The sequence below is a fragment of the Anopheles bellator genome, chromosome 2 (assembly GCF_943735745.2).
Source record: "Anopheles bellator chromosome 2, idAnoBellAS_SP24_06.2, whole genome shotgun sequence".
Lineage (NCBI taxonomy): Eukaryota > Metazoa > Arthropoda > Insecta > Diptera > Culicidae > Anopheles > Anopheles bellator.
The window spans coordinates 35,412,016-35,435,835 of record NC_071286.1 but is presented as its reverse complement, the minus strand read 5'-3'; the positions used below and the strand labels follow the sequence as shown (position 1 = coordinate 35,435,835).

Here is a 23,820-nt window from a genome sequence, read left to right as displayed (position 1 = left end):
TTCGAAAAACAACCAAACCAAACCAAGTTCATTCGAAATGAAAACAGGACCAAGAATGTATAAGAATCAACCAAGCGGAATTGAACGTAAAATCGATAGGGCCTGGTAGTAGCAACACAAAAAGAACTGCCAAATTTTCACTATTTTTTTAACATCCAGAAAAACAGAGAGGGTAGAATCTTCAGCTAATTATCCTTGCAGTCTTTCCTCCATTTAATTGTTTCGCTTCCCCGAATTTGTTTATTAACTTCAGCTTTATTGGATATTGATGGAGGAGTTTACGAGTCATTTTCCGGTCACACACTTTTGTGTGTGTGATGCCGAATGCCAAGGGTGCAACGAGGACACAGAGGACACAATACGGTGATGAACATTGAACGCCTCTCTTTCGCTCTCTCTCTCTCTCTTTCTCTTTTGCGTGTGTAAAAAACGTTTGTAAAGAGATCTTAAAAATGTAACCTCACAAAAAACATTCCGTTCTCACCCAGGCCCGTAGCGCAGCTGCTGTATACTAATCTGCCTTCATACGCGTGTTCTTGTACGTTCCGGAGTTCATCGGTATGCGCTGGCCGCCCGGGAACCCCACGGTTCTGAATGCGATTGCTTTCCCCATTTCGCTTACGAGCTACTCGCCTTTCGACACAAATGTTGTATCTTTAGAACGAATTTGTTTTACCTAACACTAAATATGCATAATTTATTTTGGTGCTGGCTTTTTACTTGAGGGTTCCCGTTCGAGTATGCCGTTGGCTGCGTGAGCCTGTCCTGTGCGCTACCGCCTACAGAGTGTAAATTGTAGGAAATGAATGTTTAGGCGTTTCCTTGAGGCGTAGTGTCTGGTGATCGCATTCCATTAGTGGCGCCTTAGGGTGGTGTAAAGTCTTACATAAATTCGAATGGTTTCATATTCTACCTCTCTCTCTCTCTCTCTCTCTCTCTCTCTCTCTCTCTCTCTCTCTCTCTCTCTCTCTCTCTCTCTCTCTCTCTGTAAGTTTTCCCGACTCCCGCAGAAGTTGGTTCGCTATTTGTTTCATCCCTTTCGTAGTTTTCACTTTTTTCTGTTTTCATTACCTACTTTCGTTTTCTCCAGATTTTTGGTTTTATACAAACAACGGTTTCGGCTTACTTATAGTCCGGCAAGGAATGAGTGAGTGAAGCTGAACAATATTGTACATAGAACCGGTGGAAGCTTCCCGTGAGATTACAAAATACACCCTCCATCCGCTGGAAACCGAATCCGGGACCCACGGGTGGGGATAAAGGCATTGGTACAAGATGAAGGGGGCTTATCTTAAAAGGAAACATTGTGTAAACAATGTTCCACACCTGTACACGGATTTTGCGTTCGAAGATGAAGATGATGAGTTTCCCTAAAGAACACTGCCATTCTAATGACTGCGCGTCTTAATGGACGAAAACATAATACAGTGTATTTATACATCGAAAACCTTCCTTAAAACACACAGATTTTTGGGCCGGTCACGGAGTTACGAAGGTAAAAGTTAGAGAGCGAGGAGTTATCAGCGATTGGATTTGGCGCGCGGGAAGGTGCATTCGTCTCCGTCATCTGTTTTTCGATCCAACGATTTTGTATCTATGAGCACAGTCTTCTTACAACTAACTACACTAACGGCTCTCTGCCGCACAGACGAAGGCCTACACACGCGCGGGTGAGTGATTTGGGCGTTTTGGAAGGTTCACTAAAGTGCCGCCCTCGAACGACCAACAAACCGGAACATAGGTGCTTCTTTATGTACAATTCGTGTAATATCCTCTATGCAGTTAAGAATCTAAAGCCTAGGGAAAAGGCATGATTGATTTACATTGTTTACGGGGACACTTCAACCAGGAGTCTTCTCACTAAATTGAAAAAGGTAGCCGAACCAAGTCCCTACAAGCTACTTCTCCTGGGACCGCTGATCGGCCATGAGTTTGTGCGCAAGGCCCTAGGACACCCCCGAGACGGAGCGGTAACGGTCCCGGATCGGTTCCTCAGTCAAGTGTAGAGAGAATAAAACCAAAAACGTAACGCAACCCCGGCGGCATCCGATGCGACCGGAACCGGTATGCGGAAACAAAGAAGAAGAAGGTGAAGCGGGGACGGGTGGTGCGGGGAGAGGGATCAAAAATAAATAAATTAAACCTTCCTAAATGTGGAGTTTTGGAAGTGTCGGAGCTTAAGTCGGAAATGATTGTCCCGCGCATTCGTCTAGCACTGCGTCACGGGATCGGGTTCGGCGCTGCGCATCAGATGGTTTCGGTGTGGGTAAAAGTGTGCCACTCCGTTGTCGTAGTGCGACGGTGGTGCACTTACGCTGATCGTCGTCACCGTGGCGTTACCATTGGCCACGGACGAACCGCCGCTGCCACCGCCACCGTTCGTGGCGTTGCTGTTGGCGAGTGACGTTAGGTGAATGGCGGCGCCGTTCGTAGTGCCGGTGCCACTGGAAGCACTCGCAGCGGCCGCCATGGCGATGGCGGTGAAGCCGACGCGCGACATGTGCAAATAGTTGTCGTCTCCAATCGGTGCCTGGCGGCTGCCGTATCGAAAGTCGCGCTCCACCATCAGCTTGTAGCGCCGATGGATACCCTCGAGGTTTTCGGCGATCTCGTTCAGCTTCTTGACCGTGCGGCGGGCAGCCGCCGGGTCTTCGCACACCGTACCGTTCAGCGCTGGGTCCAGCACCTCGATGTTCTTGAAGTTGGCGAGTATTAGCGAGTGCAGCCGCTGAAGGTCGCGGGCCGGATCAAGGGCGGATGCTAGCTCCATTTGGAGCGGATTGGGCGACACCGGCGCACAGCCGGGAGCGTACTGGTCGCCTTCGTTGCAACTAAAACGAAAACGGTTCAAAGGGATCGGGTCAGTTTGAGGGCACCGCACATCGTCTCGCACACACTTACCAAGTCCACACCCCGTTGATGTACGCCTGGGGATGGAAGCTGTCCAGGCGGGCCTTGTTGCTTTGACAGATTTTACTCAGCAGATCGATCCATTCGTTCTCCTCCACACAGTTTGCCGTCTGTACAAAGAGTGGCCGCTGGTCTTTCCTTACGATCTGTAACGAAGCAATGGGTTGTGATGAAAAGTGTAATCATATTCATTTGAGGATGGCTAAAATGCCAGTGCTGGTTGGTTATTAGTAGTTAAGGGCGCCCCTCATCGGTGGTAGTTCAGTGAGCCAATTTCGAATCGACTCCGTTCCACCAATAACATCACCCGTTATGCATCTCGATGCCGCATCCAGGTAGCGACACGAGCAGGATATCACTGACATTAAATCCTCGCGCAGGCCGCGCTCCCTCAAAAGGTGGGGAATACGATCATCCGAGAATGCACGTGCCAGCGCCACGGCATTGTTGCAGCAGCGCAAGTGTGACTGGCATACGTAACGCCGCCATCACTCCAGATCGATGATGAATGCACAACGAATACACCACAATTCATAGCACCACACGCGACGGACGAAGAAACGCAATTGTCCGACGGACGCTATCGGATTCTCGAACGACCTCTGGAGTGAGCCATTTGCACATACTAAACGGTGCCTTCTTTGACCTTGGTTCGAGAGAGTTGACAAACTTGACGTGTCTTTATTTCCCACTCCAATGCTACATCAAATTGTGGGGTAGGTTTTACGATTCAATCGCAGCAACCGTGAACAACTTTGAATCTACAAAGCGATATGTCGTTAGCGCCTACTAAGTCAACGCCTACGGCCACAACCTCTTTTCGCAACTCTTTGGCTGACGTGACTGGCCTCGCCGACGGGTTCGAGTCATTTCAAGCGTTTACTGCACTAATAAGCCTCATCGCGAACAGAAACAGGGGCCATTATCCTTGCCATGCCACGCCAGGCTAGAACAGGCCATTGAACCTTCCGCTCGGTGTGATTCCTTTGCATGTCTCCTTCGTGAAATTGGGAAGTAAAAAACGACACAAAATAACCCCACCAGGAAACTGATTCTCAAGCGTGTAGGTAGGTTTTGCATGTTCGTGTCGTGCGGTCGCGCGCATGCACATCCTTCGGCCTCGAGCCAGCAGGAGCATTGAGATCCATGAATGGATATCGGATTTCTGTCGGCTTTCGGTGCTTTGGTGGTGCGATGAACTCTCGCGCGCGCCAAATGAATGAACGTTTCTCGCTCGTCCGCCGCCGCCGCCGCCGCCGCCGCCGCCGCCGCCGCCGCCGCCGCGTGTGAACAGAACCCCACCACTGGCCAGACCCCGGCCACACCTACCACGGGCATGAATGGGGGAGAGAAACGATAGTTCCCACCAATGGGGGAACCCCAGCACCACACGGTGTGGACACACTACAGTGTGTCTCGCAATATGCGCGCGCGTGCGCCTTAGCCCGGGCAGCAAAGGGATGATGCCCAGCCTGCCGCTGGCTCGCGGCCAACCTCGCAGGAGGACAGGGCAGCGAACGGTGGTGCCCTGCCCTGCTGCCCCGTGGATGACCTCAATTTTCACGCTCTCCGCTCGAGGTGCGTTCTGTGAGGAGGAAAAACACGCGCGCCGAGAGGGCACTCTATGAGAACAATAATAAAAGGGAAACTTCAGCGTCGAGTCAACCCTCCCAATGGACACCCCACTGTGTGAGTGTGTGTGTGAGTTTTATGCGCACCATAATTTTCCTTCGGATCATTCCATTGTTCTTTCCAACCATTGTTTCGCGCCTTTCTTGCCGCTCGCTCGCCCGCCGCTTGCGTGGTCATTCTGTCACCCCACTCGGGCCGAAGCTTTTCCGCTTTGGCCGTGTTGTGCTGGTGGTGCGCGCTTTTTTGCGCTCTCCGGTACCTGCATTCGTCTCATTTCATTCTTGTGGACCATGGGACAACGGGGGGAGGCTGAAAGCATGATTTGTGCGCGTCTTTTACCACCGCACCGATTCCCACAATTATGCGGCGTTTTCCCTCCGTGGCAGCCGCCGACCAGCGCCTTATGATGTTTTTCGTGAAGCTAATGAAGTAAGGGAGTTTCTTAGGAAATATGCCTCCCCGCGCATAATGGGCAGGGCGTAAGAGAAAAAAAAACGAACGGAACCCCTTTCAGTGGCACGTTTGTGGCCCAATGCCCTAATGCGCCTCTCATAGAGTGCGTGTGCGTGCTATGGGTGTCTCTGTGCCTTTAGGTGGGGTCATGGTGGTTACTTTCCCGCACGGCTTCACTCGAACCATTTCCTCTGCTGCGTTTTACATTCCGAATGTGTCACGCAATCGGTAACAATGGTGGCGCACACCAGAAGGGGTTCCAATAATGGTGCTGTTCCCCTTTTCTAGGACACGCAGAAAATGACAAACAATCCATACAGCTACACGGTGTGTCGATTGGGAACTACAGTGTTCGTAATGATTCCCGGTTCGCGGAACTATCGCCATCTTCATCGGAACAGCGGCAGCTCACGTACCTGAAAGATGTTCTGCATCTTGAAGCTCCGCTCGTAAAGCCGCTCGACGGCCAATATCTCAGCCAACGGTATATCACAGATGTTTCGCTTCCCCTTGGCTTTAGCGTAGCTGAGCGAGTGCGTCGTTAACCGGAAGTAGCGCTGCTTGAAGTTCCGCCGACCGAACCGTTTGCGTCCTTGGGCGTGTTTCGTCACCATCCTGCGGAAAAGGGGGGAACATTGTATCAGTTTTAGTCCGTCTTCACTACTAAACTACTACGACTACTAAAGAAAAGCACTGGTGCAATAATGTGACGAAAGGAGAATCTCGCGCTCCCCTTGCTTGCCTGAGCCTGATGTAAACAATGAGTTTGAAAAAGGCAAACAAAATCAAAACGATGTTCGGCAGCCAGAAACCTAATCCTTCCGTGGTCAACCACGCAGAAGAGGCGCAGGCCCTCAAAAAGGGGCAACCGTGTATAGCAATAATGGATCTTTTTCTTCTCGTGTCGTGCCCCACACAATCGGTCACATGCGGGTGAGCAGAAGGGTCACAGAGGGTGAGCTTAAAATCAATAACGCTTCCCCTACACGGTTGACTTCCCTTGGGCTGCCATCGCCATGTCAACAGGAGAGCATGCGGTTTCGAGGAACAATAATGCATTTTGCTTTGGAACTAGCATAACATACAAACGAAACGAAAAACAGGAATTGAACACACCGAAAAGGGGTACACCAGACGACGGTGGCAAACGATAAAATGCGAAAGCTAAACACCGACACATTAACGAAACGCACAACTTACCACTCTCTGTCCGGAGGAACAGTTAAGAAGTGATCATCCAGCAGATAGAGGCGAAGGCGAAGAGGTTTAGTAGAAAGAAGAGAAGAAGCAGAGGAGACGTATCGAAGAAAAATAGAGAGAATAAGAGAAAGAGATAGAGAGATAGAGAGAGAAAGAGAGAGAGAGAGAGAGAGAGAGAGAGAGAGAGAAAGAGAGAGAAGTGAACGATCGGATCGGAGTGTTGCGTATGCAAATTTTAACGAGGACACTAAAACAATCGGGCTCTTGAGTGGAGGATTACGAAAGAGTACATCATTTAGAGCGAATGACACAATCGAAAGGAGTGGAAAGACACACCATACACACACGCGGACACACGTAGATCGCACGGAGATCGAAAAGACTCGACTCGATCCTTACAGGATCAAGTTCCTTACGGGGGCGCGAAGGGATGATTCCGGAAATGGGCTTACCCTTCCTTCAGCACCACCGGTTCGAGTGTGGCCGGTTCCCGCGCACCGCCGTTCGTCGTCGAACCGCCCACCGTGGAGATCACCTCCAGGAAGTGCTTGATCGCCTCCACGTGATGCTCGGTGCAGAACTGCTTGTACAGTTGTTCGGTGTACTTTTCCTTGCACGGTTGCTGCGCCGAGCGCGAGCTGACCAGGTTGCCCAACGATTGGATCGTTTTCGAGATCAGCGTCAGTGTACGAGTCGTCTGTTCGTCCTGCACAGAGAGAGAGAGAGAGAAAAACGATCAGTTGTGGGGTAAATTTTAAAGCCATTCCTCACCTGCGACCTTGACATGGGTCGCGAGGCCGCCGTTCATTCACAAACTTCCTTTCATGAATGGAGAGTGCGTGGCCGGCTTGCACCTTGCACCGGCCCCCTTCGTCATTGCGCACGCGAAGGCGACGAAGGTGATTTGCCGAAAACGCGCGATAAGATAGGCGCAAAACTAATTAGAGTATGCCCTCCGGTCGTCAATTAATTGACCGACGAGTGTACACATACACAATTACTAATCCCTCTTGCTGGGCGCTGTCTTCGCGGCCGGCGAGAGATTACTATCGCCGACTGCTCAATCCAACCCCCGCCCAGGGGGAGAGATAGCGTGCGCAAATATGTCAAAGTCACCCCAAAAAGCATGCGCGATCGGCTTGCAACATGATTAATTTGTTGTCCAATGGAGTGCGCTATTTTTGGAGCACATCCGCCCATTGATTTACGGCGGGTTTCCGATGCAGCCCGGGAGGGCAGGGCGTGCGTGGCGACTTCAAACGGGCACAGGAAGTGTACTCAACTCCGCGCCTTATCGATAACGCAGCACCACACAACTGTTGCGCCGCTTGGCCAGTTTGATTCCGAAAACAGTGAGCGGAAGTTGAACAACATGCTTATTGACACTCCTATGCTGCCGCCGCCGACCGGGGAGTGTCTCTACGTGGTGGCGTGGGGTGACTTCACAACCGTCACTTGCCGACTTCTTTCCGTTTCCCCGTTTGAACAGTATTCTAGTGACACGATTCAAATCTATCTGTCAATAGTAGGTGAATTGTCATACTTCATTATTTTGCCACATGAAGGGTCGGCAAACCAGAAAGGGACTGACACCGTCGCTATTATTTCGAACGTATCCATGAGGCGATAGTCAAAAGTAAATCTCGCAGCGGACACGAGAAAGACATATCCTTCGGAACAATTGAAAAAGCGACGAAAAATGTCAAAAGACTAAAGGTCTAATGAACAAAACAATGAAGCTATCAAGAAAAATCTGCTCGCTTCATTCCTGAGATACGCTTAATTTTACGCTCGACACGTATGGAATGCCAATTCCCCTGGAGATAAAAATGTTTCCAGGCAATTTCATGCAAATCAGATGACAGATTGACAAATTTTGAACAACATTTGAACATTTTCATAGATTTATGACGTGTGTCAAAAAAGTATACAAAAAAGTTTAACCCACAGGGAATTCGTTCCGGAATGTGAAAGTCATGACACCACCCTCACATGTGTCTAATTCGTATTCCCTAACCCTTAGCACAAACTGTCCATGACAGGATTATTTTATGACACCTAAACGTGCATAAGTTTTAATGTCTGTCATCCGATTTGCACGAAATTGGATGCATTTGAAGGAGTATGCTACTAAATAAAAGATAATAACAATCAGTGGCTGTATTTTATACAAAAAAAGGCGTTATTTAAAAGACATAGACGTTATTCCATGGTATGCTGGAACGTTGAGGAACTGACGTTCTCGGTAGCCTATCCACGATTCCATATCTCCAGGTAATTGCGACAACACCTCCCCAAGGACAGAAAACCTTAAAACCTTGGACTGCACCCTTCGACACTTACCACCGGTTCGGTTGTCAGATCGAACAGCTTCGGCCCGAGGATGGCCGGTGCGAAGAAGCGCAGGAAGATGAAGCCGGAAACGACCGAGTAGCGGACTTCCTTGTTGGCCGGGAAGTAGCGGGCCGCGCACTCGCGCAGATCGTGAAAGATCTCACACAGGATCGCCGGACACTTGGGGGCACTGCGCGTGATCGCCTCGAACACCTTCCTAACGTAGTCCTGCAGGTTGTGCAGGTTGCCCTCGATCGCGCCCGTATCCTTGACGCGCGTCGGATCGATTTCGCACGGCTTCTTCTCGGCAAAGATCTCCTCCACGATCGGGCGCAGGGTCGCGTGCAGGTAGTGGAGCCCGGACAGCCGCATCGCCTCGTCCATCATCTTCGACACGAGCGTGTTGCCGCGGAAGATGGTCGTCGGGTCGGTCAGCTTCGAGATTTCGTGGTCCGCCAGCGCCCGAATCATCGGCCCGATGACGGCGGTGTGCGTGAAGAGCCGCACCAGCGGCTGGGCCACCTCCGTCTTGTTCTGGCTAATCTCGCCCAGTATGTGGACCGCGCTGGCCGTGATCGGCCGGTGGTCGATCGACTGCAGCAGCACATTGTACAGCTGGTCGTAGGTCGCGAGCGGAAACACGTGGTCGGCGGTGTAGTGCAGCTTGAGGCGCAACGACCCGAGCGAGTTGTCGCAGGACAGGCGCGTGCCGGGCGGCGTCGCGCACGTGCGCATCGGTCGCGATTGGCTGGTGCGCGGTTGCAGAAAGTACCAGGCGCTCGGCTGGAGGGCGCTCTGTTGCTGCTTCCCGCGCACCGGCAACCGAATCTCGCCAAGGAACACGTCGTCCGCCATGCCCGGGCTGGCGTGCTTGAACGTGATGACCACCTCGCACAGGTCGGCCCCTCCGAGCGGTACCACCGTGTACATGTGGCCCGCGTCACTCTTCGACGACGTGTCACCGCCACTGCCCGCTCCGCCACCGCCGCTACCGGAGCACGCATCGATGCACAGGTCGAAGGAGAACGTTTCGTCGAACGACGGGTTGATCGTCTTCTTGCGTGGCTTCGTCCGCTTGGTGACCATCTTCTTGTTCGCGTAGTGCGCCACGACCACCGCGTACGGATCGCACAGTCCGTTCTTGCGCGCTAAATCCATACACTCGGTCAGCTTGATCGTGATCCGGCTCGGCGTGGCACTGGCCGCCGTGTTGATGGTCCCGGTGCTGCCACCACCACCGTTGCTGCTGCTGTACATCGACAGCAGGAGCGGAGCCGTGTGGCTCGAGTCGAATATCTTCCTCAGCGGCGTAAACTGCAGCGTCCCTCCACCGCTGCCGCCGCCACCACCGCCGCCGACATCGCCGTGGCCGGAGGACGAACTGTTGCTGCCGCTGCCTCCCTTCGCGTGATAAATAAACTTTAGATTTGTACTATTCAGCTGAACCGACGGCATCAGGGCAGCGGTGCCACTGTTCGGGTGGGGCACCGGCGACGGCGGGTACGACAGGATCGAGCCGCTCCCGCTCGTGTTGTTCTCCTTCGACTCCCCGTTGCCACCCGCCTCACTGCCGTGATGATGGTGGTGGTGATGATGATGGTGGTGGTGGTGGAGATGATGATTCACGTGATGGTGATGGAACAGATTGTGCTGATTCAGCTGCTGCTGATGATGCAATCGCGTCAGTGTCGTCGTCGCCGTCGGTTGCGTGCAGTAGCGATAGTCCTCGAACTCGCCACTACCGCCATTGCCGCCGCCGCCGCCGCCGCCACTACCGACGTGATGCTGATGATGCTTCAGGACACCGATCCCGTCGTCGATCGTGACCAGCAGGTGGGCCATGCCCTGCACCTCCGAGTCCTCGTCGACCGGGCGCAACGGGAACCAGTGGTCCTTGTGGTTGTACTGGTGCAGATCCTGGCGCCGGATCGCTATCTTGCCGTACGGTTTGTCCTGCTTCAAGTGCCGGTCCCGGTCCCACACGTACACCGAGAGATAGCGGAACGTGCGCGGTATCTCGAACTGGTACTCCTCGCCGAAGAACGGCGACAGCGTCCGCTCGATGGTCGGTGTCCGGCAGATCTCCTCCTGGTCGAGCGCGATCGTACAGTAGACGTCGCGGTTCTCCTTCGACCCGGTTCCGCCATTGCTGCGTCCCACAAGACTTTTCGCTTCTCCTGCGGCGCCGAGGGTCATCCGGAAAAGAGAAAAGAAACAATGAAAGCATTAAAACACCGGTGGCTCATGACTTGTGGCGAAAGAGCCCACCACCCAGGATCTCGATCAGGTTCCAACATGGTTCGGGTGGTTGAAAACTTGACCAAGAAAGTGAAAGCGACTCTCGTGCGTGCTACGGACAGATATACGCGCTACGTGTTCGACTTCGGAGACATTGAAGTGACATTGCAAAACAGTCAAGTGCAGGCGAACGGAGTACGAGCCACTCCGATAAGCAACTGATAAGGCGGGCACATTCGAGGTGCGTAACGGAGTTTGACGGACGGCAAGTGAGTATGTCGCCTGGCAGACGCACAGGCGACAGCCGATAGAGAGAGCGGCCGCGCGTCGCATGATGTCATAGGGCCGGGCGTTTCCAACTACACTCGGCGGTTCCGCGCCACGGTTTGCCAACTTTCGCAATCGGCTGCCCGCGTCTTGCATTCATTTTCAGGCTCTACTTCCGCCCGAGGAGCGGCGGGGCTAATGAAATCACCGTCCTCACCCGTCATCGCAGGGATTATAATGTGTGCGACGTCGTTAACGTGGCAACCTTGAACTAACGACGAACCGCGCACCCCAGTCGCGGCCGCATATAGTGTGACACCGAAAACAGGGAAAACCGATCGAAACGGTTGTGATGTTTTCGCCGGAAGTGAAACGTTTATCGACTCATTTTCATCTACCAGCCTTTAACGAGGTAACGAGCAGATTCACCACAATTCCGGTTTTCGAACCAACGAGAAAACGATGATTTCGGTGATATATCCACAGTTTCTCTGCTCAATTCACTTCGGGTTTTCACCGGGCTGGTTTGGGAGGGGTCGGGTCCGTCGGCCATTCGCGTCGCCGGGCCTCGTAACGTACCGCAGCAGAAAACTTTTCTTTTTGCGCTGATCGAACGAAAGTTGGCATCGTGTGTCGTTTTCGGCACAAGTTTCCAACGTTTTCGTGAAACTGGTCCTGTTTATACTGTAAAGCCTCAAGCCTTAGATTTCGTCACTAGCGCTTAAAACGCGAGAGGAAAATGCTGTAAGAACAGAACTGCTGGAACACGATCCGACATCTTGGAATCATATTAAAAAGCATCCTTTAAAAAATAGCCTCCATTCCATGCGTTGAATTAATGAAACAGGGCAACAGTAACGACATCGAACCTGGTTTGAAGCGACCAAATCAAGGACGAGGAAGACGTGGGGTCCGTATGAGAATATTCAACGCAAGCGTGATCATAATCATAGGCAGGACACCGTTTACGAACGACTTGAAAGTCTAGATCAGTGGCAAACGAGGTTTATGCTGTGTTCGGTGGGAAGGGAATCGTGCGCCATTAGCTGCCAAAAACCTGACGAAATGGTGAATTCGATTACCTACGGTGCTCAAGGTGACGGTTTGAGTAAAGTAATGATGATTTAATGCAGCCACAGTATGGCTTGAAGCTTGTGCACCACTCGTTATGATTTGTGCAGAACTCTCTTAATGGTAAAAAAGTAACCATCTGAAAGGACGATCGATTAAAATGTTGTGTCTTCCCCTCGGTTGAATTCCTTTAATCATTCCATATATTCGCACACAGTTTGCAACCTACAACCGCCATTACTTTTCGTGATAATTAACTTGTGAAACTTGCATTTAATTCTGAAGCAACACTTTCAAACGATTATCGGCGGATAGGATCACCCAGAAATCGATTACGGCCACACATTTCCGTGACCAAAGCAAGGACGCACCCGCGACAGTAAATAGGTTGCTTCGTTTCAATCGATCAGAGGCGAAACGAATGCACGACGACAACAACCTCGAATCGGATACTGATGAGGCGAGTTGTGAATGAATGAACGCTTCATCACCCCATCCGGGGGAATTGGGCGGCCACCACCACAACGCGGCGTGCGCCGGCGCATGCCAATTCCGTTCCGACATTCTTCCGCCACAGTCCGAATGATGTCAGGCTGTGGGAGCTACTCTTCGCTAGTTAGCGTGGCGACGATGGTCAGGACGCGCGATATGCACATATGCGACACGCGATTGACAATAATTGACAAGAAATCAAACGTGGAGACGTTCCGCAGGACACAGCGCCCGGTGGCGGTTCGGTCCTGCGCTCCCCATTCAGCTGTCAATATTAATTTTCATTCATAACGATAACGATTGGCTGAGTGACCTACACACCCACTGCGGCCCCCCCGGATCGGCCGGTATCGTTCGGGGCGGACTGCACACTCTGCTTCGTCTGTAAGGGTTGAAGGTTTGGCTGGGGTCTTTAAAGAGCTGTTTCCAGTTCAAGGTTGTATCGAGGATACTTTGAGGGCCACCGTCAAAAGCTCACCAGCTCGCGGTAACTTCCCCGTGCGGAATCGAAATACCAATTTAAACCTGAAAAAGGTTGTTTTCATATCTTGCACCACGCTGCGTGCCTGAGGCGTCCAGATGTCCGAGAGATAGGAAGTCCATCGTCTCCGGATGTCTGACGTGGTCCGACCGGAAAAGCGTGCCCCACGAACGAACGTGGGCTGACGGACCCCGGCGTGACCTTGGGCGCAGAAGAGAGCCAGTCGTCGATTGCGCAAATACGGACTTCATTCGAAGCCGATTCCAGAGAATGGGAAAAACCTCACTTACCATCCCCTCGAGAGCTCGTTACGCAGCGGCCGTCAATATCAAACACACCCATATGGCGTTGGTGCTCCGCGGCGTAACAGGCACTTCTGTTGCTGCGGGGTGGACCGTTGGAAAGGAAACGTGCCCCAACGCGCATAAACCACACACACCGCGAGCGAGCATCGTGTGGCTTAATCATGGCCTTTGCTTACGCAATAAGGGAGAGGAATAGAACCACAGTGAGGAGGCTGAGAAGCAAGTGTTTGGACAGCGAACGTGCCCGGTAGCAGCCGGAATGGGAGTTACGCGAACGAAGGAAGCATAAGAAAAAGATGCTAAACTCTCTGGCATACCCCACGGGCGTTTGACCGAATGTTGAGGAAGTTCGAATTTGGACGCGGATTACAAACTTCCGAATCTTGCGGTTAAACACATGCGGTTCCAAAACGAATCGATCGTTCGCAGACCTAGATCTGGTACTGATAAATAACGCTTACGGGAATTATGGGACAACTTGAACTCGGAAATGGAAACATCTCGTTATCTTGCCCAGCGCAACCTCCAGCATAGTGGCTGAACTTCACTATCAGAGCCCCGTTTTCTGATCAGGGCGCGTGAATTATCAATCCACTTAGTAAACATGGTGCGGGTACCCCTTTCACTGCCGCTAAGCCATCGCCAAATAAACCGACCTGGAAGTGGTCTATTAAAGAGAGAGGCCAGGGCTCTCTCGCTCTCTTTCTCTCTCACACTCTGGGTTGCGTATTTTTAAACACACCATTTAACGCCCGCCCGAAGCTGAATGAAGCTCATTAACAGCAAAAACACGCACACATCCTTGCTCTCGTTGGGCCCGGCGGCGCTAGACACACACTGGCCCCACTTGTCATCGAGGGGCACTCGCCCTGACCCGCTTCCGATCGCGCCGGCTCTGGCTCTGGTGGTTATCGCGCGACCGGAAATGATGCACCGAGAGAACTTCGTAGTCGACGGACTGCGACGATGAAAAGAAACTGGCGAGAAGATAGTGTTGCCCGCACGATGATGATCGGCCGCACTCGCCAGCGAGAGGGTGATGCAATAGACGATTATGACAACCCCCTAACAACGCAAGACCACCCGGCGGTGGTCTTGATTTCCTAATTTTGGTCCACGCATTCGAGACGGCATTGAAATCCTTTGCGAAAGGCAAGAATGGATCTGCTTCCAATTCACTCCTGGTTAAGCCTGGATTCAAACGGGTGCCGCTGTGAGCGAGAAACTTTCTGGAACTCTTTCTTGGCAACATTTAAAGCGTCTTCGATGTGATGAAGTGGAAGTTGTGCATCGAATCATCACTGTGGATGAAACTTGGGTCCATCACTATGATCCTGAATCAAACCAAGTGGCTAAACAGTGGTGTGAACTCGGTTCTTCAGCTCCGAAATGAGTTCATGTCCAGCAGTCGCGCAAAAAGGTGTAAGCATCAATTTTTGCGATACGAATGGAATGTTTTTACCGGATTACTTGCAAACTGATAAAACAATAAATTTTGATTATTGTTTTAACCTTTAACACCTACTGAAAGCGAAAATTCGTGAAAAAATATCCGGTTTGAAGAAGAAAAAAATCCTCTTTCATCAGGACAATGCACCCTGTCAGAAGAGCATATTGATCATGGCAAAAATCCATGAATTCAAGTTCGAATTGTTGGAGTATCCACCCTATTTACCAGATTTGGCCTTTAGCGACTTCCATCTGTTTTCAGACCAAAAAAAATCGTGCGCGGAAAGTGTTTTTCATCAAATGATGACGTCATAACAGCAGTAAAAAAATACTGTGACATGTCGAAATGGCTTGTTAAAAAACAAGTAAGTGACCGATTGAAATGAAATTTCACATACGTTCATTTGAAGAGTGTACCAATGTAACAACACAAAAATCAGGCTCTGGGCTGCGCTCTCTGTTAACGAAGCTACGAACTTATTGAACAGCCTAGTATGTTAACCTTCCTCACACAGAACGCGTTAATGCTAATGTCATCATCGGGGCGTAGGAGCGCCACCGGAGATCAAGAACTGTATGTGTGGAACGCAAAGCGGACGACCCGACAGGAAACGGACCCGACGATGACGGTGGCGACGGTGGCGGCGGTAGCGTGTCAGTTCCGGAAGTGAATTCCTTCGCCACGCAACATAGTCTCACGCTTCGAAGCATAAAATCTGAGTAGGCAAAAAACGCAACCGATGGACAACGCACCGTGAGACCGCCGGGAACGGGTGCTTCACCGACACACATACACGTACGAGGTGGCAGGAAGACACACACACCCACGCACACAAGCAGACGGAAAAGCAAAGAACCACACGACGAGTGTGTGTCGGGGACGAAAGTGAAAAAAGACCTGGAAGCCCCTTCCCGACGGTCGCGTTGTCTCATTAAGGGATATTTAAGAGAACGGAACCGGGACGGGACGCGCGAGAAGGAAGTGGCTGCCGGTTGTGTATCGAGTTACACGGTGCAGTGGTCCCACCACCACCGCCGCCACCACCTGTCTCTCACGGTCTGGCTTCCTGTGGGACATTTTTTCTCCGACTCCTCGTCTTCTTTCCCGCAACAGAAGTTCCGAACCGTGTGGTAGCTATGTGAGAGGCCTCCTTTCTGGTTCTTCTGGTCGCGACCAGTTCGTTGGCCGACCGCGTAATCAAGCCAGGGGGGGTTGAGCTGCCGCAACCGTAGTTGTTGTTGTTGTTCGGGTTGCGATCGAAGCGCATGGCACACATGGGTGGTAATCGCTAGCAAATGTTATCACGTCCATTCGATTCGGAAACATTGTAGCCCGTCGGGCTCACGTTCTGAACCCTTTGGCCAGGTTCGATTGCTGGCAGCGGAAGCGGGTTTCCACAACACCAAACATTATGCAATAACACTCTGGAAAAGGGAGCAGTATTAAGTATCAATCTGTTGTGACGATGGTACTTATACGTTTGGTTCTGCTCTCGTTATGACAACATCTTCTCGTCTGGACTTAGTCCTTCTTCTACGTAAAATGAACCCGAAGTAAAATAAACGCAATCACTGGACATACGAGGGCTGTTCAAGCATTTTTGCGGTTGCTACACATGTCACTAACTTATGCTGAAAAGTTCGGCCCCTTTTTAGTAATCAGTCAATTTTTGACAGCTGTTTTGCTTGGACAAGAATTGGCTCAACTAAACCCATAAACAAGTGTTGCTTCAAGTCCAATTCTAACATCCAATGAAGCATTTATGGTCCGCCATTACACAACAACACGAAATGGTAACCAAGGCAACCGAGTTCTTGATTTCACTCGACATGCCGGACGAAAGCAAGCCTCGAAATGCACATCAATGGGTGAGAGTACGATTGCAGCATTGGCACAGCATTGACACAATCTCTTCAACGACCCACTTCCGGTACGCCGGCCCCATCCTTCGCCCCGTTTGCCATTTACGGTGTACTCTGGCAGTGGCTATCCTCCGTAGGGCAGGCGCGACTAGTCGAACGTGACCCAATCGAGCACAGCACAGGATGGGACCAGAGAAGCTGGGTGGTGTCTTGATAGTGTTGACCTCCGCTCAGGGGCCGGAGCAGGAGTGTCTGTTTAAGGTTAAGTGACTGTCAAGCGTGCGTTAGCGATAGAGTAATTTCCTGCCCGATAAGTGATGGACGCGCGCGTGCGGAGCATTCTTTACTGCCCTACCCCCCTCTCTCCAAAAGGGGGAAGGATCTCCCGCTAGCGCTGTCTCTCTGGCGCTCAGAAAACCCTGTTCTACTCCATTCATCACTCCATTATCATCCCACGTCTGTATCAGCGCCACTTCCGGCCCGTGACGCTCGCGCCAGCACCGTTCGAGTCTGGTGGGCTATTTTGCGCTCGCCGTAGACAACTATCTGTATGTGTGCGCGCCCACCGGCGTGAGAGAGAGAGAGAGAGAAGGCGGATCGTGCGAAGTGCAATGATGATCCAATATATTGGTTACGACGGCGGCGCGACAGTACCGGACCGGACGTGACACTCCGCGCCGTCCAGTTAACCTTTAAGAGGCAGCGCGCGCACAACGAGCGGTTAACCGACCACCACCACACCGGATGGGGGTTGCGGTTGAGAACTCTCCGCTTGTAGCCACGCGGCGCACACACCGGATGGAGAGTTGCGTAGTTGGATTCCGCCGTTCGCGGCACGCAAAGTATTTCGCGTACTCACGCCGCGCTAGGGAGGTTGGTTCAGGACTCTGACGGCGGCGGCGACGTGCGATAGTACGTACTTCTTTGGTATGACGGGGTTTGATGGGTTGGAGCGAACTTCCGGTCTCGACGTGACACTCCGCGTTGACGTATTTCAAACCAAACTAAAGTGGTATTGGCAACATGACTCTATGACGATGGATTCTCACAACGACTTTGCTTATGAAACGAAATCTGGGTTGGAAACTCACTGTGTTGGATCTTTTGGAACCAATACCTAGATGGCAATCTCACGACCGAAACGGGACAATCCTTATACTGCTTTACCACGTTTTTTAATGCTGTCACCAATTCTTGAAACAGACATTGACATTCTGGAAAGGTGTTGGTTCGTGGAAGCGGTTCGAAGCCTATTGGATAAACGGTTGAACTATTTATTTCCTTCAGCACTTCATTTCCATGTATTGCTAGTATAGTTTGCCACTGGATCGATAGCAATGGCAAGACAAGCAACTACGGAGGGCAAGCTCTCAACAAAGAATACTATTTAAGGGATGTGCTTCGCATAATGCTGTGAGTGAAACAAGACCTGATTTGTGGAGGGACAATTCTTGTTTCTTGCCTCACGAGAAAGTTGTTGCATTAAACTTTTATGATCATTTCGTGATCATCGCATTCGCCATGCGGCTGCTGTCTATTCGCTAAACTCAAGAGGTCGCTCCATGGATGCGTTACCGCTTTTTCAGTCCATAGTTGAGTAGATGTATTGCATATAATAGCGATAGCTTTAAAGGGAATGACATAGATTTGGAAAAATAAATAGTTTTCGAGTTGAAAGCGAGTTCCCGGCTGTTTTTGGCCACCGTAGCACATCTTGCCCACACTTCCATCGGTTATACGATACATTCGCTGAGGTTTCGCGTAAGACACACGTAACTAGCCACCTCGTCGAACGGCTCCGGAGCTCGGGCGGACAACGATCAACAGCAAGACGACGCAAGGCGGCGAAAAAAAAAGCCAATCATCTTCTAATGTTCCGCGGGGGCCTGAAGGTGCCCTCCTACCACCCTAAGCCTAAGTCGCACGCCCAAAACGGCGATTGTCACCTCACGCGTAGTTTGAGCATTACGCCACACCAGCCCAGCACTCAACGAGTGGGGTATTTAATCTACGTAGGATGGCGAGCGACTGCGCGGCACCGACCGGAACTGCGCGCGCAAATCCGGTCTCGCGAACGAAGCAAAAAGGCGGACAGGCGCTCCCCAGCTAGCCAGCCGATCGATCGATCGATCGCGCCGTCATCCGGGGCCATTAACTACGTCTTCCGACGGTTGGTCTGTGCGGGCTGTTCCACGGGGTTTTCGAGCCCCCTGAGTCTCGCGCGGCCGGATCAGTGTCTTTCTGCGCCGCCGAGAAGACGCCACACGAAACGTGCCAGACGGGGCGAGAGTAACTTTCAAAAAATTGAAAGTTTCTTCTGTCTCGTGGGATGTGGTCGTCGCACGAGGGCTGGCCGCCGAGAGCATAAAACACATTCCCCAGCGCCCACACCGATTGAACAATGGGCTGCAGAGGATGGCCGCCTGAAAAAGGTGTTTGACGGAGTTAGGGACATTTTAGTGACTTGGGCTGATTGTGTCTCCGAGGCGGGTTCGGAAAATGGAGTGGCTCAAGCGCTGCCAACGAAGATCGCATCCAGCAAGTAGTGTTCCGAGTTGTTAAAGTCGAGTTTTCCAGTCGGTCCGCTAAAGCTCGCCTCAGGTCCCACGCGGGAACGTTTCGCAAATGGGGAGGTGTCCACGCGGCCGGTTTGTATCATAAACGTCCCACACGTGCCACACGGTGGGGCAAACGCCTTTCCGCTCGAGTAATCATTCAACCTCTTTCGGGGGCCCCCGGGTGTTGATGGTGAACGCGGGCGAATGTGCTAATTAAACCATTAAAGGTATGGCACCGCACGCACAGGTACCGGAGCAGGTTCCGCAAGCAGCCCCGTTTCGGCAGCAGTAGCGCTCGAGAGATGTAGGCCTAAGGCTCTGCACCACAGAGACACGATATGATCGGGACGCGATCGGGCGCACAGCAAGTTGTGGTGCGTCGCGATTGAGGTCAACGGGAGGCCTGCTGCTACCTACATAGGCGTCGCGCTGCCCTCCATCCATCGATCAACTCTTTGTGGCGGTGGTTTTCCCTGTTTCCGCTTGATCCATTGGCGCACCGTAAAATGTTAAACTGCACACAGATTGAGCGCAACCCAGTAACGTTTGTAATGCCCAATAAATAGACTCGCAACCCGTTGGGCGGGTATCCCTGTCAGGAGCTGATCGCTTATCTCCCGGGGCCTGACTTGGTAGCCGGGTAGTGCTGGTGACCCGGAAAGGCCCGAATTACACTGGGAAGTAAACTAAATTAAGTCATTAAGGTGCTGCTGCTCATCGGTGATTCGGGTGCACCCGTCAATCGGAGCAGAAAGCCCGTATTGAGCGGCCTCCATCGGGGTAATGAGTCACTCTACCTGAGTGCTACTCGCGAAGGTGTGTGCATAATTTTAGCACACTTTGAAGGGCCTCAAAAACAACGGGAAACTGTACCGTTGTCTGCGGTGTCACCGTGGGGACCGCCGGGCATTGATCCTGCCACAAGCAAGAACGGGTGATAAATCGCTCGAAAGACACCCGATTTAGTAAGGGGTTTACCGCAACCCCACGGAACACAGAGAACCCGATTGACCGTCGCGACGATGAATCATCTTTGCAAAATCCCAATACGGTGCACCCGTCACAATGGCCATCTTGCGTGCGTGACGTTCACTGGCCTTCCCATGACTCACGGCAATCTCCGTACGCGTTTCCGTGGCGCTCTCTGCGGGCGCATCGCTTCACGACACTCGGGCCACTGATGGACTGCAACTTCCTGCGCATAAGCGGCCGCTAATTAGCGTTTCCGGTGCGAGCGAAAAGGCGTCCGAGTCGGAGTCTAATAATAGCGCCACTGGCGACCACCAAAGCACTGGACACAGGCGGCCAAGTAAATTCCCGATCCGCAGCATAACGCAATGCGCCTGTGTTACGGCCAAGGATACTTTCGCAACAAGATCGAGAGGCTGCGAGTGGGCAAGATAACATAATGTTCCATTTATCTGGTGCTGTAGAGCCAAACGGTGAATCATTCGCGATGGACTATTTTCCTGGCCATTCAGAGAGCTAATGGCAGGGTTTTGTTTCAGAATTGCTCGCTCATCTGGCCGGCTTCTGTCAGCGGTGGATGTCTGCACTTACGAAACACTCCGAAGCGCCCGAAGAAGATTGTCTTGAAACCGTCACTATTGTGGTTCGATGTTGCATTCTGTGCGGAACACGGTTCTCACTGAGCGTTTCGCCACGCGGAACACCCGGAACCTTGCACCGGTGGGCAGATGCGTTGCCAATCGTCGTCAACAACCGCTCCGCTCAGCAGCAAGACCGATCATTTCGTAAGCTGTTTCTAGCAATGACATCGAATTCGATTTCACTGCAGCACAGCGAATCCGCGAAACCTAATTTACGCCGTCGGTCGGTCGGAGGGGTTGAAGGCCCTGCCCGCCACTGCCTTGGCCGGGCGGCCGGCAATTAGCATCTCTCGGCATCGCATCGACAATTTACTCACTTTCTATTTCATTCAACTTAATTATCTTTTTGGCGCGGAGGGGGTGGCTGGTTCCGGTGCACCACCCGGCACCCGACGGTCAGTCGTCCGCTGGCCTGATGGGTGGCGCCCGTTCCATTGTAGTCCATCGGTTGTTTTGCTTTTCCTCGCCGTTTCGATCGACATTTCGAAAAACCCTAGGCATTGTGGGGAAATTTCCATCATTACGAATTCGGTGCTACGAGCGGGTGCTCCCGCCCGTGTGTGCATGGGGGGCGTCTTAAGATAGCTGTTTGCAACAATTGACAGTCTCCGGGGAATCTTTCGGCGCACTTCATCGCCTGATCCTGCTTGCTCTCCGCGTATCATCTCCCCGGTCCGCGGCAGCGATAACGACGAGCCCGTGCGCTGACGGAGTATCTCGGCCAAGATATTCTATTTCCTCCATTCCGCGCCAACCCTTCGGTGGACACCATTCCTGGGGTGTGTGGGGAGCCTCCCTCCCCGATAGGACGTGCGGCGTGGCGCACAATCAGCGTCAGTTTTTAATTTCATTCCTTCCTCACTTGCTTGCTGGAAGAGACTTTGCGTTATCTCCGACGTGGTGCGCGGGGCGACGGTTGTCACTTTTCACACACGTTTTAATTATGAAAGCCGCCACTACCACCTCCACCACCTGCCGCCTTGCAATCTACAACAACGTAACGCCCGTGAAAGCGTCCCACCGCTGCGCTACACCTTGGGCGCGCGGGGTGGCCATTTCGAAGAAAGCAAAACCCTTTCCCAGGGACCCTGGGAAATGGGTCTCGAAATCCACGCCGATTCCACCGCCAACAGCCACCATTGTGGGTTACTATTGTTTTCGGCGATCCTTCGGTAGTGCACGGGTCGTGCGCCCGGGCGGAGTGATCAATGTGTGTTGGTGCTTTAATTTTTCCATTTCCAAACGGTGGGTGAAAGTCCGAAAATTTGGTTTCAGGGTTTAAAACAGGGCGCCAACTCCGAACCGTGTCCTGTAGGGTTTGTCCTCTGCTGTGATAAGTGATCGCTCATCTTATCCGGGCAGCTATAACCGCCTAACCTTAATCTCTCCGCAGTTGGGGACAGCAGCATAGCATAAACCGAACCGGAAGTTGGATTCAGCCGAAGGAATCCAGTGTTCTCGTGGCCAGCTGCTAGTGAAGGTTGCATGGTGTGTCGGAATCCCCCAAACTCCCACTGCTCCCCCTCATCGGTCGGGGGGTGGGCAGGATGCTAGTGAGACACGATCGTTGCACTCCGCGGATGTTGACATTCGTTTGGCCCCCAGCGCGTTAGTGTGCGTGCACTGCGCTGTGTTAGTATTGTTTCCTATTCACTGTCCGCTGCTGCCCACACAGACGCACACACATACACATACACAAACACTCGTTAGAAGAGGAATCAACCGCTGGAATTGTGAACCTCTAAACGGTGTGATTTCGATCATTTCGTTCTCACTCAGCTCACTCTCTCATTCAGTTCGCTTCTTTCAGCTCACTCCGAATCCATGTTTCTCATTGATAGCTTCACATCGGAGGAGCGCGGGGGTCCGCGGTCCACGATTGGCGGTCATTTCCGAGTTCGCGATACACCACCCCACCCCACCGGTTCTTCCGTTTCCTTCGCCACAGAGAGGCACTTTTTCCAAAACACTAGCCAGCGAGGCCACCAAACACGGAGAAAACTCGAGAAGTTCGAGCGATAGGGCCGCAGGCACACCATGCCAATCAAGCACCCATACACACTCAAACGTCACTCCGTAGATGCTGTCGTCGGCCGAAAACACTGGCGATGGCCAGAGTGGACAATATTTTGGCACGTACACCCGCCCGCCCGTACCCGTCGGTTGGTGCGCAGAGCCTACTTACCTATTTTGATCTTCAGTTGCTCCTCGACACGGACTTTACGTGTATCGTCAGCCATATTGAATCCATAACTATGTGAACGGGCGGATGTCGATGGCCAGAGCGGACTCGGTCGAAGGCTGGCCGCTTCTTGCTGTGTCGCGTTATTTTGTTTTTGCTGTTCGAATTCCCCTTTTTTCTGTTCGCTCACGGGCACTACACCACGGGGTAACTGTTCTGCGGCGCGGTCACTTACTACTGCGTGCAAGGGTTGATGTTGCTGTGCTCTGGGCTTACTACTGCTGCTGCTGCCAATGCGAAACCGAACCGTCCACGAATATTGTGGTCCTGTTGTGAACAGCACAGTGACGAAGAGCGAGAGCGAGAGCGACTAGCGTCGGTGTCACTGTGTTAGTGAGCGAATGAATGCGCTGGAAACGACGACGACTCTCGCCACCGCTGCTGAAATCGGATCGCGTTTGGTACGGATTTCGTTCCGACAGCAACGCACACACTCACGCACACGTAAACACGTACCCACGCATTCAAGTCGACATCCGTTCCGGCGACGGCGGTCCGGGGGTTGCGTTGCGTTCATCAAATCCCTCTACTGGCCATGGATTGGGCCGCTAGCACGCACACGCCTAGAGAGGGAGGCCGAATCCCGTGTGACCGCGGTTGAGCTTCATTCAAATCTTCGGGCGAACCAGCGGCTCGCTTCTACACACAGCACACCACTGTGGTGGACGCTCCCCGCGCCACCGCGCCCACCGCCGCAAAGGTATGCCACAACGTT

The 23,820-nt window shown here is 52.3% G+C and overlaps 1 protein-coding gene across 1 annotated transcript; it reads right to left on the bottom strand.

The window, feature by feature from the left end:
* Positions 1-2,061: 2,061 nt before the first annotated feature.
* LOC131210114 (GTPase-activating protein-like) lies at positions 2,062-23,133 on the bottom strand. The gene is made up of 7 exons (XM_058203314.1): positions 23,049-23,133; positions 10,316-10,706; positions 8,539-10,267; positions 6,648-6,901; positions 5,412-5,610; positions 2,902-3,056; positions 2,062-2,831 (listed from the first exon to the last, which is right to left on the bottom strand). The coding sequence occupies exons 1-7, from the start codon at positions 23,101-23,103 to the stop codon at positions 2,210-2,212; spliced, it is 3,405 nt and encodes a 1,134-aa protein (XP_058059297.1). The 5' UTR covers positions 23,104-23,133; the 3' UTR covers positions 2,062-2,209.
* Between the last annotated feature and the right edge of the window lie 687 nt (positions 23,134-23,820).